The sequence below is a fragment of the Brachionichthys hirsutus genome, unplaced genomic scaffold (genome assembly GCF_040956055.1).
Source record: "Brachionichthys hirsutus isolate HB-005 unplaced genomic scaffold, CSIRO-AGI_Bhir_v1 contig_1476, whole genome shotgun sequence".
Taxonomy (NCBI): Eukaryota; Metazoa; Chordata; class Actinopteri; order Lophiiformes; family Brachionichthyidae; genus Brachionichthys; species Brachionichthys hirsutus.
This window is the reverse complement of record NW_027180375.1, coordinates 180311-199069: the sequence shown is the minus strand read 5'-3', so window position 1 is coordinate 199069 and position 18759 is coordinate 180311. Positions and strand designations below refer to the sequence as shown.

At 41.7% G+C, this 18759-nt stretch overlaps 3 protein-coding genes across 3 annotated transcripts; all 3 read left to right on the top strand.

The window, feature by feature from the left end:
* The first annotated feature begins 423 nt into the window (after window positions 1–423).
* Window positions 424–7036, top strand: LOC137914247 (uncharacterized). The gene is made up of 4 exons (XM_068757849.1): window positions 424–2775; window positions 3611–3630; window positions 3810–6219; window positions 6986–7036. The coding sequence occupies exons 1-4, from the start codon at window positions 424–426 to the stop codon at window positions 7034–7036; spliced, it is 4833 nt and encodes a 1610-aa protein (XP_068613950.1).
* A 154-nt stretch (window positions 7037–7190) lies between these two features.
* Window positions 7191–10727, top strand: LOC137914246 (protocadherin alpha-8-like). Its single transcript, XM_068757848.1, has 3 exons — window positions 7191–9398; window positions 10183–10347; window positions 10713–10727. The coding sequence occupies exons 1-3, from the start codon at window positions 7191–7193 to the stop codon at window positions 10725–10727; spliced, it is 2388 nt and encodes a 795-aa protein (XP_068613949.1).
* Window positions 10728–11828: 1101 nt separating this feature from the next.
* LOC137914244 (uncharacterized) lies at window positions 11829–17720 on the top strand. The gene is made up of 2 exons (XM_068757847.1): window positions 11829–14186; window positions 15345–17720. Exons 1-2 carry the CDS (start codon window positions 11829–11831, stop codon window positions 17718–17720), a joined length of 4734 nt encoding a protein of 1577 aa, XP_068613948.1.
* The last annotated feature ends 1039 nt before the right edge of the window (window positions 17721–18759 follow it).

Genomic DNA, 18759 nt, shown 5'->3' with positions numbered 1-18759 from the left:
ACATAGTTCTTGTTTATGTTCAATTCCGTAGTTCATTTGCCGCTAATTCTCTGACATGGTGCTTAATGTTGAACAAACTGGAACCATATGAAGAATTTATTTTATAAATGATTTGTGATAATTATTGTTGCTCACTTTAACGTGATAGATGCATTATTACGCACGTTCACACGGTGGCAGTACCTTATCAGTATGGCGCCTCATCATCTCAGGTCCAATGAACCGGTCCCTGCATGTACATCCAGTCTGCTGAGAAATGAATTGGCTTACACGCTGCAAATAACGAAGCGCTGATTGTTGAGCGTCTCTTAAAATAATCATTTTGCAGGAAGATATAAGTATTCTTACTGCTCTGATGGAGATTGCGTTTTAGACAAGAAGAGAATTATGGACGCATTTGGATTGGGATTTTTACCTCGAAGCATGAGACAAAGAGGATGGGAGACATGGCTACAGCGACTATTTTGCGTTTTGGGTTTGCTTTTATTTTTCAAAGGAGGCTCGGCACAACTGAGGTACTCGATACCCGAAGAGCTGCAAGAGGGAAGTTTTGTCGGAAATATCGTTAAAGATTTGGGAATAGACTTGAATTTGATGACGCAGAGAGGATTTCGCATTATGTCCGGTCCAACCGATTCGCTTTTCAAGGTAGATGAAAACGACGGTGCGCTTTATACCAGATATGCAATCGACAGAGAGGAGGTGTGTAAGGAGAGCGCTACGTGTTTAATCGATCTAAAAACGGTTCTCGAAAACCCTCTCGAGGTGCATTACGTTACCGTGGAGATAACTGATTTGAACGACCACTCCCCCACATTTCCAGAAAAAACAAAGAGATTAGAGATTTCGGAGTCTGCGCTGCCCGGGGCGCGATATCAGCTGCAAAACGCGTACGACCCGGATGGTGGAACAAACTCCGTCAAACAGTATAAAATCAGCCAGAACGAGCATTTTCGTTTGGAGATTAAAGACCGTGGAAGAACTGGTAAAACTCCGATTTTACAGTTGCAGAAGCAGCTCGACAGGGAGGCGAAAAACAGTCACAGACTGGTGTTAACGGCTATAGACGGTGGAAACCCGCCGAAGAGCGGTACGGTTGAAATATACGTGGATGTTCTCGATGTAAATGACAACATGCCAGTGTTTACCAAAGACACGTACGCAACCGTGCTACGAGAGGACGCCCCAGTCGGCACCACAGTCATTCAAGTTAACGCCACCGACTTGGATGACGGTCCGAACGGAGACGTTGTCTATTCATTTGGAGCTAATGTTAAAGGTAAAATTCTCGAGCTGTTCAACATCGACTCTGTCACTGGGGAGATAATTGTGACAGGCCGCGTGGATTACGAGGAGCAAGATAGCTACGACGTTGACATACAGGCCTCTGATAAGGGAAGTATTCAATTCAGAACGGATAAGAGTGTTCTCATTGAAATTGGTGATATAAATGACAATCCTCCAGAGATAGAAGTCGCATCGTTGTCAGGCGCTGTTGCAGAGGACTCGAGACCAGGAACGACGGTTGCGCTCATCAGCATTACTGATTTAGATTCTGGAGTGAATGGGAAAGTAATGAGCTATGTTGTCCAAGAGAGCCTTTTTAAATTAACTTCTTCAGTTCAAGCGAATATGTTTGCTGTCGTCACGAAATCAGAGCTGGACAGGGAACAACAATCCATATATAATATCACAATAATCGCGAAGGACGCAGGCGAACCAGCCTTAACATCCGAAAAGACAATCCGTGTATTTGTACAAGACACGAATGATAACAGGCCAGTATTTTCAATGCAACAATATTCTTTCTACATCATGGAAAATAATCCCCCAGGAGCTTGTGCATTTTCTGTCAGTGCGTCTGATCGTGATGAGGGAGACAATGCCGTTATTTCGTACCATATTCTCAGAAATGCAAACCATGACAATAAAATGACTTCAACTCTTAGCATCAACTCTGAAAATGGAGACATTTTGGCTCTAAAAAGTTTTGACTTTGAGACCCTGAAAACGTTCCGGTTCCAAGTTGTTGCCACGGATTCTGGAACTCCGTCACTGAGCAGCAACGTCACAGTGAACGTGTTCATTCTGGATCAGAACGACAACGCTCCAGTCATCCTGTATCCAGTCAGCTCCAACGGTTCTGCTGAAGGTGTGGAGGAGATTCCCCGCAACGTGAACGCAGGACACTTGGTGACTAAAGTCAGAGCCTACGACGCTGATATAGGATATAACGGCTGGTTGCTGTTTTCACTGCAGGAGGTCTCTGACCACAGTCTCTTTGGTCTGGACCGCTATACAGGACGGATCAGAACACTTCGCTCACTCACAGAGACAGACGAGGCCGAGCACAAACTGGTCATACTGGTGAAAGACAATGGGAACGTTTCCCTCTCAGCAACAGCTACTGTGATTGTCAAAGTTGTGGAGCCCAAAGAGGCTTTTGCTGCTTCTGATGTTCAAAGTTCTGCAACGGATGAGGAGGAGAATAATGTGACTCTTTATCTGATGATAACTTTGGGCTCAGTTTCAGTTCTTTTTCTCATCAGTATCATCGTGCTGATTGCAATGCAGTGTTCAAAAAGCACCGACTATACTTCTAAATATCTCCCAGAGACGAATTATGATGGGACAATGTGTCACAGCATCCAGTACAGATCTGGAGACAAACGCTACATGTTAGTTGGACCCAGGATGAGTGTTGGATCTACTATTGTACCGGGCAGCCAGGCTAACACGCTGGTGCTCCCTGACAGGAGAGGCGCATCTGAGGAGGTAAGAAATATCACGCTTGTACGTTTTTATCTTAATTTTATCTGCAATGTCTTACTGCATGCAAAGTGTGTTTCCTTTACACCTGTTACACACGATATCATTTTTTTTATCTTTTCCTTTCAATAATCTATAATCAATGTATATAAGATGGCTACGAAACTATAGCTACAGCTATACTGGCTGCTTTATAGATTCTTGGATTGGTCCTTTGAGCAGATTCAGCTTTTCTGTGGATTATATTAAAACAAGTATTTCGTCCTTTTTGTTAAATTGTTTTCGTTTAATTGATACCGAGAGGTCATTGGATTTCGTTTGTATGCACCTCAGTAATTTTGGAGTGAAGTTTGATCTGTGATAAGCATGCAATTAAGGGAAGCTGAATATCAGATAAATTCACATATCCGAATTTTAATTTCGATACAGATGGCTTAATGATGTGCTTCATAGTTAATTTGCTAAATTATTTTTGCCAAAATAAATATTCAGAATTATTATGTCATCCATTTCCTTTTTTATGTTCTTCTAAATAGCTCTTGTGGTTTCGGTGACGGCCGTCGCTGTCTTTGGTGCTGAAACATTCACTGACAAGTCTTCTTTGTGGATCATAAAGACACGCTGTCATTTGAAGCAAGCATGCATGATATAACCCAATTAAAGTGTTGCACACTTATTGGCCTTTTTTCTTGTTTTCTTATACGCGTATATTGATCATGGCAATTTCTAAAAAAGTGGTTCAAAGTGCAAAGTTAAAAAAATTAATATAATATAATATAATATATATTTATTGTATATACATTTCCGTATTGCAGTGTGATTCTCTATCACTTGGTGTCAGTATAACGACAACGTGTCCGTGTATTTTTGTCATACCGAGAGGAAGCGTCCATTCAAACCCATCCCAAACGGAGCATTTTACGCATTGACCGCTTGAATACACCATTTATTTTCGATTTTTTTTATTCTGTGTGGAATAATGGATGAAGGACGTTAACGAATCCGACGGGGGGACTTTTCGTTTTAATATACGACAACAGCTCTTTGAATCCGCTTTCTGTTTTTTTCTTTTTTTTTATATTTCACCCTGCTATCATGGAACAAAGACGACGCGAGGGACGGAGACAACAGACAACATGGATTGTGTATATGATGGTTTTGCTATTGAGCAGAGCTTCGGGACAAGTTCGATATTCTGTCTCCGAAGAAGTAGACGAAGACACTGCTGTTGGGAATATTGCTAAGGATTTGAGTCTTGATAAGACGACGCTGAAGGAAAGAGGGTACCGTATTGTCGACGGATCGGCACAACCTCCCTTTGGCGTTAATCAGGCCAACGGTATCTTATATGTGAACAGAAAAATTGACAGGGAGGAAGAGTGCGATCGAAGCAAGGTTTGTCTGATCGATATAAAAGTCGTTTTAGAAAACCCACTGGAGGTTCACTATGTGATAGTAGAGATTGTGGATGTAAACGATCATGCGCCGATCTTCCCTGAGAAAAAAAAGACAGTAGAAATTTTCGAATCTGCATTACCAGGAGCAAAATTTCAGTTACAAGCTGCTCGTGATGCTGACAGTGGCTCGTTATCTGTTCAGCAGTATAAACTGAGCCATAACGAACATTTCCGTTTGGAAGTGAAGGCTCGTGGTGAAGATCGTAAAACCCCGAGTTTAATTCTTCAAAAGCCACTTGATAGAGAACGTCATAAATCACACGTGTTGTTTCTGACAGCCATTGACGGAGGAAAGCCGCCGAGGTCTGGCAACATGACCATCATTGTCGAGGTTTTTGACGTCAATGATAATCCTCCTGTTTTCAGCCAGGAGTCGTACACCGTGTGGCTAAAAGAAAATTCTCCTCTGGGTACGACTGTTATTCAAGTTAATGCAACGGATCTGGACGACGGTTCAAACGGCGAGGTCGTTTATTCTTTTGGAAACGACGTGGACGCACGAGCACGCGCGCATTTCGATTTAAATTCACTGACTGGATTAATTACAGTAGCGGGATCTATAGACTTTGAAGAATGCAGGAGATATGAAATTGATATTCAGGCATCCGACAAAGCGGTGGCAGCACTTGCTACAGAGAAAAGCGTTGTAATACAGATTGATGACGTAAACGACAACGCACCACAGATTGAGGTGACGTCTTTTTCGCGCGCGCTCCCGGAAGATTCAAAACCGGGAACCACAGTGGCCTTGATTAGTGTTAAAGATTTTGACTCCGGTGATAATGGAAAGATTCTATGCTACATAAGTCCAGATATGCCCTTCATGCTCACACCCTCTTTACAAAATAATTTTTATTCTTTGGTCAGCAAATTGGTTTTGGATCGAGAGCAGTTATCGGAATACAGCGTAACAATAGTAGGTAAAGACGCAGGTGAACCATCTTTAACGTCAGAAAAAACGATAACCATCGCCTTGTCAGATGTAAACGATAACAGTCCGGTATTTTCACAGAACCCATACTCTTTTTATATTACTGAAAACAACAACCCGGGAGCGTCAGTTTTATCAGTGGTAGCCCGTGATGACGACGATGGGAGTAATGCGCTCATTTCATATCACATAGTCAGGGACAAAAGCAGGGAACATTTACATACCTCGTTTCTAAATATTAACAGTGAAAGTGGAGATATTTTAACGCTAAAAAGTTTTGACTTTGAGACCCTGAAAACGTTCCGGTTCCAAGTTGTCGCCACGGATTCTGGAACTCCGTCACTGAGCAGCAACGTCACAGTGAACGTGTTCATTCTGGATCAGAACGACAACGCTCCAGTCATCCTGTATCCAGTCAGCTCCAACGGTTCTGCTGAAGGTGTGGAGGAGATTCCCCGCAACGTGAACGCAGGACACTTGGTGACTAAAGTCAGAGCCTACGACGCTGATATAGGATATAACGGCTGGTTGCTGTTTTCACTGCAGGAGGTCTCTGACCACAGTCTCTTTGGTCTGGACCGCTATACAGGACGGATCAGAACACTTCGCTCACTCACAGAGACAGACGAGGCCGAGCACAAACTGGTCATACTGGTGAAAGACAATGGGAACGTTTCCCTCTCAGCAACAGCTACTGTGATTGTCAAAGTTGTGGAGCCCAAAGAGGCTTTTGCTGCTTCTGATGTTCAAAGTTCTGCAACGGATGAGGAGGAGAATAATGTGACTCTTTATCTGATGATAACTTTGGGCTCAGTTTCAGTTCTTTTTCTCATCAGTATCATCGTGCTGATTGCAATGCAGTGTTCAAAAAGCACCGACTATACTTCAAAATATCTCCCAGAGACTAATTATGATGGGACAATGTGTCACAGCATCCAGTACAGATCTGGAGACAAACGCTACATGTTAGTTGGACCCAGGATGAGTGTTGGATCTACTATTGTACCGGGCAGCCAGGCTAACACTCTGGTGCTCCCTGACAGGAGAGGCGCATCTGGAGAGGTAAGATTAATATTAAATATTTTTATATTTTCCCATTTCCACCATATTTATTTTTTTAAATGTAAGTGATGACAATTTTCTATTGGATTGGCAGCGAATCTACACATTCATCCTCCCTTCTCCGTATTTACACAAATGTTTTTCTTTTTTTTTTTTTTTACATTAGCAAGCAGTATTTATTATTATTATTTATTTTCACCATCAAGCGACTAATTCATATGCCGACTTTGTAATTTACAAGAGCTGGATGAAACGAAAAAAGTTGCACTCACGGAGAAAACGAAATTAAAAGGGGCGTTAAGATAAGGAAACAGACAGGAGTAAACACAACAAATATATAACAATAATAAAAACTTAACCAACATCAAGTATAATATAGGGGAAAGATGATGTTGATTTCGAAATAATGTGGAAAACAGAATAACAATAATGGGAAACTATTCATAATTATTTTATTATAATAAAATCCAGTCAATTGAAAAAAATAAAACTATGTAAATTCAAGATTCACACAATGTGAGTCTACTTTATAATACACGTATATTCTAGATAAATACGAACCTATGTTTCATTGCTTGAAACGCTCATGTAAAGCTCAATGTTATGACAGGTCCTAATGTGCGGCTCATCTTTGCCCATAAATGGACCGAATTTTCTAATTCGCTTTGATCGTTTACATATTGTACCGAAACTGCATGTTGTCAACAAAGTGGACACTTGGTGCCAGTGTCGTTCAATGATTCTGTGTGGCTGCATTTTACGTCAGAAGCTTTATGTGAACCAAGGCTTTTGCATTTTTCTCATGGAGCGTAGTTGAGCGCATGCAGGATCGCGGTGGGCAGCAAAGCGCACATTATATTGTAGGCGTTTTTTGTTTCGAAGGATCTTGGGCATTTTTGTGAGTCAAGAAGCACGGAATCCCGTTCGTGTATCGACGGGGTTACTGGACTGCTTCCCATCGCTTTTAAATCATGGAACAAAGAAGACGCATATCAGGGTGGGAGCGGCGGCGTTGGTTTGCTTTCATGGTTGCTTTGGATATTCTGTGGAGCGGAGCTTCTGCGCAGATCAGATATTCAATATCCGAAGAGGCTCCGGAAAAAACGATTGTGGGAAATATAGCCAAAGATTTGGGACTTGATAAGAGTGGACTAAAAGACAGAAGATATCGTATTGTAACGGGCTCGACTGATCCCCTTTTCCAGGTGAATCAAAACGATGGCGTATTGTTTGTGAAGAGAAAAATAGACCGGGAGGAGGTGTGCGACCGGATCACTCCATGTCTGCTCAATTTAAAAACCGTGCTAGAAAACCCGCTAGAAATCCACTACGTGGCCGTGGAAGTACTTGATATAAATGACCACAATCCTGTTTTTCTTGAAAAAGAGAAAAGGCTTGAGATTTCTGAGTCGGCCTTGCCGGGAGCAAGATTTCAGCTGCAGGCTGCGCGAGACCAGGATGTAGGCCAGTTCTCCATTCAACAATATAAAATCAGCGTTAACGACTATTTCAGATTAGAAGTGAAAGACAGAGGCGAAGACCGTAAAGTACCGTTTTTGGTTCTACAGAAGCAGCTGGATAGAGAAACAGCTGGCAGGCATGAGCTGCGTCTGACTGCCGTTGATGGAGGAAAACCCGCGAAATCTGGCGCTATAGAAATAATTGTGGAAGTTCTTGATGTAAATGACAACTCACCAGTGTTTGCCAAAGAACTCTATTCTGCCACGCTCAAAGAAAACGTTTCCGTTGGAACTATAGTGATTCAAGTAAATGCAACGGATATGGACCAGGGCGCAAATGGTGAGATAATATACTCATTTGGCAAAGAAGTTGATTCAAAAATAATGCATTTATTTAGTATTGATGCAAACACTGGGGAAATTAACGTAGCTGGACAGATTGATTTTGAGGAGAGTAAAAGTTATGAAATTGACATTCAGGCATCTGATAAAGGCTCAGCTCCACTCACAACAGACAAAAGTGTTATGATTAATATTATTGATGTTAATGATAATGTTCCTGAGATTGAAGTTACATCTTTTTCTAGCACTGTTAATGAGGACTCCAAGATAGGAACCACAGTTGCCCTGATTAGTGTCAATGACGTAGACTTTGGAATCAATGGGAAAGTAATTTGTACAATCAATGATGATGTCCCTTTCACTTTATCTCCATCATTACAAGAAAATATATATGCTGTTGTCACCAGATCACAATTAGATAGGGAACAGGATTCCCGATATGATATCACAATTACTGCCAAAGACGCTGGTCAACCATCTTTTTCAACTGAAAAGACGTTAAGTGTTGCCGTATCAGATGTGAATGACAACAAACCACAGTTTTCATCAAGCCCTTACACATTTTATATAATTGAAAATAACATCCCAGGAGGCTCTGTGTTTTCTGTCAAAGCTTCTGATCATGATGAGAGCGACAATGCTCTCATTTCATATCACATCCTCAGAGATGGAAGCAAAGCAAATATAGTCACTTCATTTCTAAATATAAATAGTGAAAATGGAGATATTTTGGCTCTAAAAAGTTTTGACTTTGAGACCCTGAAAACGTTCCAGTTCCAAGTTGTCGCCACGGATTCTGGAACTCCGTCACTGAGCAGCAACGTCACAGTGAACGTGTTCATTCTGGATCAGAACGACAACGCTCCAGTCATCCTGTATCCAGTCAGCTCCAACGGTTCTGCTGAAGGTGTGGCGGAGATTCCCCGCAACGTGAACGCAGGACACTTGGTGACGAAAGTCAGAGCCTACGACGCTGATATAGGATATAACGGCTGGTTGCTGTTTTCACTGCAGGAGGTCTCTGACCACAGTCTCTTTGGTCTGGACCGCTATACAGGACGGATCAGAACACTTCGCTCATTCACAGAGACAGACGAGGCCGAGCACAAACTGGTCATACTGGTGAAAGACAATGGGAACGTTTCCCTCTCAGCAACAGCTACTGTGATTGTCAAAGTTGTGGAGCCCAAAGAGGCTTTTGCTGCTTCTGATGTTCAAAGTTCTGCAACGGATGAGGAGGAGAATAATGTGACTCTTTATCTGATGATAACTTTGGGCTCAGTTTCAGTTCTTTTTCTCATCAGTATCATCGTGCTGATTGCAATGCAGTGTTCAAAAAGCACCGACTATACTTCTAAATATCTCCCAGAGACTACCGTAATTGCTGAACTATTATGCGCACCTGTGAAAAAGCCGCACCCACTGAATTAAAAAAAATATATATTTTGTACTAAAATAAGCCGCACATATTCGTAAGCCGCAAGTGCATTGAGACAAATGATATTTAACGGAACACGGCTCGTAACGATATCCGCAGCAGGTCTCCAAGGTGAACAGCCTCTGGCATGTTAGATCAAGGGAAGTCGGCAAATCAGATCCGTAACTTCGGGATAAGGATTGGCTCTAAGGGCTGGGTCGGTCGGGCTGGGGTGCGAAGCGGAGCTGGGCTCGAGCCGCGGCTGGGGGAGCAGTCGCCCCGTCGCCCTCCCCTCTCCGCCCGTCGGAGGCTGCGCGGCGCGCGCGCCCGCCTGGCGGGGTGTCCCCGTCCCCCTTGCCCCCGTGCCCCTCATCCTCCGTCCGCGGGAGCGTGGTGCGGCAGGGGTGGGGACGCCCGGGAGGTCGAGGGGGTGGGTTCCTTCCCCGCTACGCGGCGCGTCCGACGCCGCGTAGCGGATGGCGGACAGGCGGCGGGGACCGGGTACGGCGGTCCGGCGGCGGCGACTCTGGACGAGCGCCGGGCCCTTCTCGCAGATCTCCCCAGCTACGCGCAAGCGGGGCTTTCCCTCCGGGCGGGCGGGCGTTAATTTTGTAACGAAAATAAATAGTCTTTAACGAAACACGGCTCGTAAAGAAAGTGGGAAAATATACGTAAATTTGCCGCGTCGTTGCATAAACCGCAAGGTTCAAAATATTGGAAAAAAGTAGCGGCTTGTACACCGAGAATTACGGTAATTATGATGGGACAATGTGTCACAGCATCCAGTACAGATCTGGAGACAAACGCTACATGTTAGTTGGACCCAGGATGAGTGTTGGATCTACTATTGTACCGGGCAGCCAGGCTAACACGCTGGTGCTCCCTGACAGGAGAGGCGCATCTGGAGAGGTAAGAAACAAACTAACATGTGTGCTGTGATTTGATGCCAACAATCACAAGGACTGCATTGAGCTAAAGCACTATATTTCAGCTTTAAAAAAAAAATAGGAAATGTATTTCAGATATACATTACCATTTGAAAGTTTGGGGTTACTCCGGAATTCCCTTATTTTTGAATGAAAAACACTGTTTTTCAATGAAGATAACTATAAAGTAATTGGAAATACACTCTATACATTGCTTATGTGGTAAATTACTTTTCTAGCTGCAAATGTCTGTTTTTTGGTGCAATATCTACGTGGGTGTATCAAGGCCCATTTCCAGGAACTCTCACTGCAGTGTTCTGATTGCACCATGTGTTTGCTCATTGTCAGAAGCCGAATGCATGAGTAGAAAACCCTGTGCAATCATGTTAGCACAGCTGAAAACAGTTTAGCTGGTACGAGAAGCTCTGGAACTGACCTGGGTGACCCCAAACCTTTGTATGATTTTGAATGATAAACCATGTGTTATCAGTACTGTCTGGCATTTTTAAACTTAGGAAAAATATAAATGTGTCTGAAGTGTTTGGAGAAATCACAGCTTGTAAGTAATTTATTTTTAATTGCATGTGAATGACAAGTATTGCAGTAAAAAGTATTTTTGACATATTTGGAAGTATGATAACATGATGAATTCGTTTTTATTATTGCCACATTCATGGCATGCTTTATTTCATTGGGCTCTGTTCAGATTTCAGTAACTTGTGTTTAATCTGCCATCTCTTGGAATTACACATGTTTTATTTATTATACACAACAAAACGTTTTTGTTTCGGTTTTTTGTCAACGGTGCTGAGTGGCAGTTTGAGCAGATTTGCTGGTTGAAGGTGGATGACTGCACACTTGTTTTCAGTTAGTATTATCGTTTAACAAATATGATGAGGTCAGAGGGTGGCAATTTCTGTCTTTAGTGCTGACTTTTTTCCTCCCTTTTCGGTTTTTTTGTATTTAATCTTTCATATATTGACGTAATTTCCGTGATTTGAGATGTGAAAACACAATACTAACATACTGCATCTGGGAAGGCGTTCATTTTGAAGTTTGTTTGAAGGAACGAATGGGTGTTTGTTTATTGAGAACTCCCTCTCTAAATATTTTTTATCTGAATAATCCAATATCGTCCTTGATTTTAGCTGTGAAATAATTTTCCTTTCATGAAACATACCACGAAGCCAGCTGAGTTTTTGTCGCATGGTGTCAGGGTAACTTAAAATTCAGCAGCACACGATCTCGTCCTCACTGCATTTTCGTTCCACCTCTTCACAACATCCCCCCTTCCATATCTGCACAGCCATTTTTGCGATCGTGCCATTGTAAATGCCTTTTTTTGGAAACAATTTATTATGTAGGAAAATGTGAAAAAATCGCTTTCGGGATTTTGCTGGATTACGTTTTTGGAACGTGTGCGCTATACTGGTGCGTGGAGTAGACGTTTTTTCGTGTTTAACAATGGAACAAAGGAGATTGAATCCACGAAGGGCGCGTCGATCTTTGGTCGGCTGCGTCGCTGCGGTGCTTTTGTGGAGCGTTGCCTCGGCGCAGGTCAGATATTCAATCTCTGAGGAAGTGAATGAAGGAACTGTTGTTGGAAATATCGCGAAAGATCTGGGAATAGATAAAAACACATTGAAGGACAGGAAGTATCGGATTGTTTCTGATTCTGCGGACCCGCTTTTTCATGTGAATCAAAACGACGGCATCCTTTACGTGAGTCGAACGATTGACAGAGAAGCGGTGTGCGCGCAAAGCAGTACGTGTTTAATCAATCTGAAAACCGTGCTAGAAAATCCACTGGAGGTCCATTACGTGGAAGTGGAAGTGATGGATATTAACGACCATTCTCCAGTTTTCCCGGAAAAAGACAAACGACTGGGTATTTGGGAGTCTGTTCTACCCGGAACACGCTTTCAGTTAAAACCGTCACGGGACCCAGACAGCGGTCCTTTCTCTGTGCAGCAATATAAACTAAGCCCGAATGATCACTTCCGATTGGAAGTCAAGAACAAAATAAATGATGGTAAAATACCGATATTAGTCATTCAAAAATCTTTAGACAGGGAAGCAGCAGGAAGTCACTCCTTAGTTCTGACCGCACTGGATGGAGGTAAACCTCCAAAATCTGGTCATCTGAATATTCTAGTAAACGTTTTAGATGTTAATGATAATGCTCCTGTTTTTACTAAAGACGTTTATTCTGTTATGCTGGATGAAAATGCTCCAGTAGGGACAACAGTCATACAAGTGAATGCAACTGATTTAGATGAAGGCTTGAATGGAGAAGTAGTTTATTCATTCAGTAACAGTATGAATCAAAATATACAAAATATTTTTGATGTAAATCCATTTACAGGCGAGATAATTGTTAAAGGGTCATTGAATTATGAGGACAAATATATATATGAAATAGAAATTGAAGCATCAGATAAATGTGTGGTTCCTCTTACAACAGAGAAAAGTGTCATTATTAAAATAGTCGACATTAATGATAATGCACCTGAGATTGAAGTTACCTCATTCTCAAACTCCATCCCTGAAGATTCCAGACCTGGAACAACAGTTGCTCTCATCAGTGTGAATGACCTGGACTCTGGTCTGAATGGAAAAGTTATTTTTTATATGGATGAGGATGTTCCGTTTATGTTATCACCATCCATAAAGGACAAAATGTATTCATTAGTCACTAAATATCCTCTGGACAGAGAGAAACAGTCACAATATGATCTGAGAATACAAGCAAAAGATGCTGGTCATCCTCCATTATCATCTGAAAAGACAATCAGTGTTGTGGTGTCAGATGTGAATGACAACAGTCCAGAGTTTTCACTGAGTCCTTATACTTTCTATGTCACCGAGGGGAACGATCCAGGAGGCTCCGTGTTTTCTGTCAAAGCTTCTGATCGTGATGAGAGCGACAATGCTCTCATTTCATATCACATCCTCAGAGATGGAAGCAAGCAAAATAAAATCACTTCATTTCTAAATATAAATAGTGAAAATGGAGATATTTTGGCTCTAAAAAGTTTTGACTTTGAGACCCTGAAAACGTTCACGTTCCAAGTTGTCGCCACGGATTCTGGAACTCCGTCACTGAGCAGCAACGTCACGGTGAACGTGTTCATTCTGGATCAGAACGACAACGCTCCAGTCATCCTGTATCCAGTCAGCTCCAACGGTTCTGCTGAAGGTGTGGAGGAGATTCCCCGCAACGTGAACGCAGGACACTTGGTGACTAAAGTCAGAGCCTACGACGCTGATATAGGATATAACGGCTGGTTGCTGTTTTCACTGCAGGAGGTCTCTGACCACAGTCTCTTTGGTTTGGACCGCTATACAGGACGGATCAGAACACTGCGCTCATTCACAGAGACAGACGAGGCCGAGCACAAACTGGTCATACTGGTGAAAGACAATGGGAACGTTTCCCTCTCAGCAACAGCTACTGTGATTGTCAAAGTTGTGGAGCCCAAAGAGGCTTTTGCTGCTTCTGATGTTCAAAGTTCTGCAACGGATGAGGAGGAGAATAATGTGACTCTTTATCTGATGATAACTTTGGGCTCAGTTTCAGTTCTTTTTCTCATCAGTATCATCGTGCTGATTGCAATGCAGTGTTCAAAAAGCACCGACTATACTTCTAAATATCTCCCAGAGACTAATTATGATGGGACGATGTGTCACAGCATCCAGTACAGATCTGGAGACAAACGCTACATGTTAGTTGGACCCAGGATGAGTGTTGGATCTACTATTGCACCGGGCAGCCAGGCTAACACTCTGGTGCTCCCTGACAGGAGGTTTACTTCTGAGGAGGTAAGCCGCACCTAAATATTTGTCTTGCCTTATTTTCACTTAAAATTGTGTTTTCTGTATTGATATATGAATAAGTATTTCAGATCTTAAAGATAGCAACAGGAAATTTAAACTTTAAATAATCTTCCCTTATAGTGTGATGCATTACTTTGTTGAACTTGGAAAAATATATATATATATATATATTTGTTAAATTGTTGGAAAACGTTTTTTCTTCAGATGAAAATATATTTTTGAGGTTTTTTGACTGGTACCATTTATCTTTATTACTCATGTATTGCCTAATGATTGGGTAATACTCTTGGAGATGTGATTTACAAGGAATTACTGTCCATGGTGCTGAGCCTCTTATCGGTTCCCATTTTCCTTACGTGGGTAACACATTATAACATATATTCTTCTTATTTTTCTTCCTCTTTCGGCTTGTCCTATCAGGGTTCGCCACAGCAAATCAACCTTTAGCCGATTGCATGATTCATTCTGAAAGTTTAACGCCTCATGGCATTGCTGTCGCAAACCTCTGCATTTATCCGGGCTTGGGACCGGCTCAAGGGAGAAACTACCGATGCTACTTTCTGAGCTGCATTATTTAAAAATAAATACATGCAGATTATAACATTAATTCAACCTCAGAAAAAGTCGGTTCTTGAGTACAATATATTAAACCATTATATGAGAAACGAAATAATGACGAATATTATTATTCTGAACATCCCGAATGGTTTTATCTTTTGAGGTTTAACTGAAGGACTTTCGTTGTTGTTTACTGAGCACTTCTTTCAGCTATATTTTTAATGAGTCCCCGAGTTTTCCTTTTTGTTTCTAGATGTGAAATATTGTACTATGTATAAAACACACTCCAAAAACGATCTGGTCTTCAGCAACAATGCGTTTTGTCGCATGGTGTCAGTGTAAAGTAAAGTCAGCAGCATACGAGCTTGTCGTCACTGCATTTTCGTTCCACCTCTTCACAACATCCCCGCTTCGATATCTGCACAGACATTTTTGCGCTCATGCCATTGTGAATGCCTTTTTTTTTGTCAAATGATGGACATGGAGACATACAGTCGATATTCACTTTGAGGAGATTGCTGGGTACAGTTTTTATAACGTGTACTGTGCACTATCCTCGTGTATGGAATAATATTTTTTCCGGGTTTAACGATGGAACAAAGAGGAGCGATCCCACGAAGGGCGCGTGGATCTTTGGTCGGCTGCGTCGTTGCGGCGCTTTTGTGGAGCGTTGCTTCCGCGCAAATCAGATATTCAATCTCTGAGGAAGTGAATGAAGGAACTGTTGTTGGAAATATCGCGAAAGATCTGGGGATAGATAAAAACACTCTGAAGGACAGGAAGTATCGGATTGTTTCTAGTTCAGCGGATCCGCCTTTTGTTGTGAATCAAAACGACGGCATCCTTTACGTGAGTCGAAGGATTGACAGAGAAGAGGTGTGCGCGCAAAGCAGTACGTGTTTAATCAATATGAAAACCGTGCTAGAAAATCCACTGGAGGTCCATTACGTGGAAGTGGAAGTGATGGATATTAACGACCATTCTCCAGTTTTCCCGGAAAAAGTAAAAACGTTCGAAATTTCGGAATCCGTGCTGCCCGGAGCACGATTTCAGTTGAAACCCTCCATCGATCCAGACAGCGGTCCTTTCTCTGTACAGCAGTACAGACTGAGTCACAATAATCACTTCCGATTGGAAGTTAAGGACAGAGGAGAAGACGGTAAAATACCGATATTAGTAGTTCAAAAATCTTTAGACAGAGAAGCAGCAGGAAGTCACTCCTTAGTTCTGACCGCACTGGATGGAGGTAAACCTCCAAAATCTGGTCATCTGAATATTCTAGTAAATGTTTTAGATGTTAATGATAATGCTCCTGTTTTTACTAAAGACGTTTATTCTGTTATGCTGGATGAAAATGCTCCAGTAGGGACAACAGTCATACAAGTGAATGCAACTGATTTAGATGAAGGTTTGAATGGAGAAGTAGTTTATTCATTCAGTAACAGTATGAATCAAAATATATTAAATATTTTTGCGATAAATCCAGTAACAGGAGAGGTAACTGTTAAAGGTTCTTTAGATTATGAAGAGAAAGACCGATATGTAGTCGAAATCCAAGCATCAGATAAAGGTTCTGTTCCTCTTACAACAGAGAAAAGTGTCATTATTAAAATAGTCGACATTAATGATAATGCACCTGAGATTGAAGTTACCTCATTCTCAAGCTCCGTCCCCGAAGATTCCAGACCTGGAACAACAGTTGCTCTCATCAGTGTAAATGACCTGGACTCTGATCTTAATGGAAAAATAATTTGTTCTATGGATGAGGATGTTCCGTTCATGTTATCACCCTCCATAAAGGACAAAATGTATTCGTTAGTCACTAAATCTCCTCTGAACCGAGAGAGACAGTCAAAATATGATCTGAGAATACAAGCAAAAGATGCTGGTCAACCTCCATTATCATCTGAAAAGACAATCAGTGTTGTGGTGTCAGATGTGAATGACAACAGTCCAGAGTTTTCACTGAGTCCTTATACTTTCTATGTCACCGAGGGGAACGATCCAGGAGGCTCCGTGTTTTCTGTCAAAGCTTCTGATTGTGATGAGAATGACAATGCTCTCATTTCATATCGCATCCTCAGAGATGGAAGCAAGCAAAATAAAATAACTTCATTTCTAAATATAAATAGTGAAAATGGAGATATTTTGGCTATAAAAAGTTTTGACTTTGAGACCATGAAAACGTTCCGGTTCAAAGTTGTCGCCACGGATTCTGGAACTCCGTCACTGAGCAGCAACGTCACAGTGAACGTGTTCATTCTGGATCAGAACGACAACGCTCCAGTCATCCTGTATCCAGTCAGCTCCAACGGTTCTGCTGAAGAGGAGGAGATTCCCCGCAACGTGAACGCAGGACACTTGGTGACTAAAGTCAGAGCCTATGACGCTGATATAGGATATAACGGCTGGTTGCTGTTTTCACTGCAGGAGGTCTCTGACCACAGTCTCTTTGGTTTGGACCGCTATACAGGACGGATCAGAACACTTCGCTCATTCACAGAGACAGACGAGGCCGAGCACAAACTGGTCATACTGGTGAAAGACAATGGGAACGTTTCCCTCTCAGCAACAGCTACTGTGATTGTCAAAGTTGTGGAGCCCAAAGAAGCTTTTGCTGCTTCTGATGTTCAAAGTTCTACAACGGATGAGGAGGAGAATAATGTGACTCTTTATCTGATGATAACTTTGGGCTCAGTTTCGGTTCTTTTTCTCATCAGTATCATCGTGCTGATTGCAATGCAGTGTTCAAAAAGCACCGACTATACTTCTAAATATCTCCCAGAGACTAATTATGATGGGACAATGTGTCACAGCATCCAGTACAGATCTGGAGACAAACGCTACATGTTAGTTGGACCCAGGATGAGTGTTGGATCTACTATTGTACCGGGCAGCCAGGCTAACACTCTGGTGCTTCCTGACAGGAGACACACTTCTGAGGAGGTAAGATTCATCTAAGCAAGTCTGTTGAATATATTTTTGTTCCTCAAAACTTGTATGTTTCATTATAAGAGGCTACATTTCAAATACAGTATTACAAATGTGACTGTCATACTGAACACACATGGATTAAAATTGCCTCAAGCTATAAACAGCAGCAACAAAATAGAGATGCAATGACATTAAAAATACATGCAACACCTTTTCTTACAAAGCCTCACATGGTTGCAGCCAATAATAAAGAAAGCTTGACGTTTTTACCTATTTTACTCCTAAATAAATACTTTAAAAAAAATGACATTTTTTTTAATATGTCAGCAGAATTTAAAAGTGATATATGCAGAACATATCACTCCAAATTAATGTAGTTCTTCAGCATTGACATTGCACAATAGTGATTCGAGTCAAACCACAAATTGCTTCCATATTGATGATGATGAAATATTTATTAGAGAGAATGTTAGAGCAGTACAGCTACTGTCAAGCAATACTATGTATTACAGTACAAGTACAGTCAATCACCATGTCTAAGAAGAACATTTCAAAAAGCCCTTGCGGTCTTGTTTCCATTGAAAGTCCTTCCATGATGGACACTTAATTCACCTCGTTAACAAGAGATAACCCCCCCCCCCCCCCCATGTAAAACATTAACAAAATAAAATTAACAACAAATAAAGCTAGCCGTAATAACTTGAGTGAAGATCGCTGTAAAATGTCATAAGTCTGGGAATGATTGGCTCTTCATATACGACAGAACAAAATATAACGTTTCTCTGCTGAGTGGCTGCAGCATCACATCATAAGAAATTATTTTAAAGTGTCAGGTTCACGATTTCTCTGCTGATAGCAGACATAAAAATATATTCTCTCAATACAGCTGAACTGAGATGCTGCCAATGGTGCTGAACCTATGTAGTCTGGTTTTCTTGCCTCGATTCTCAGACGAGAGCAAACATTTAATCTCAAAATAAAAAAAACCCAGTGATGTAATTGGTAAAGCTCCATGCATGATGGAACAAACACAATACTGGGAATAAATGCAATCTACACCATTTAA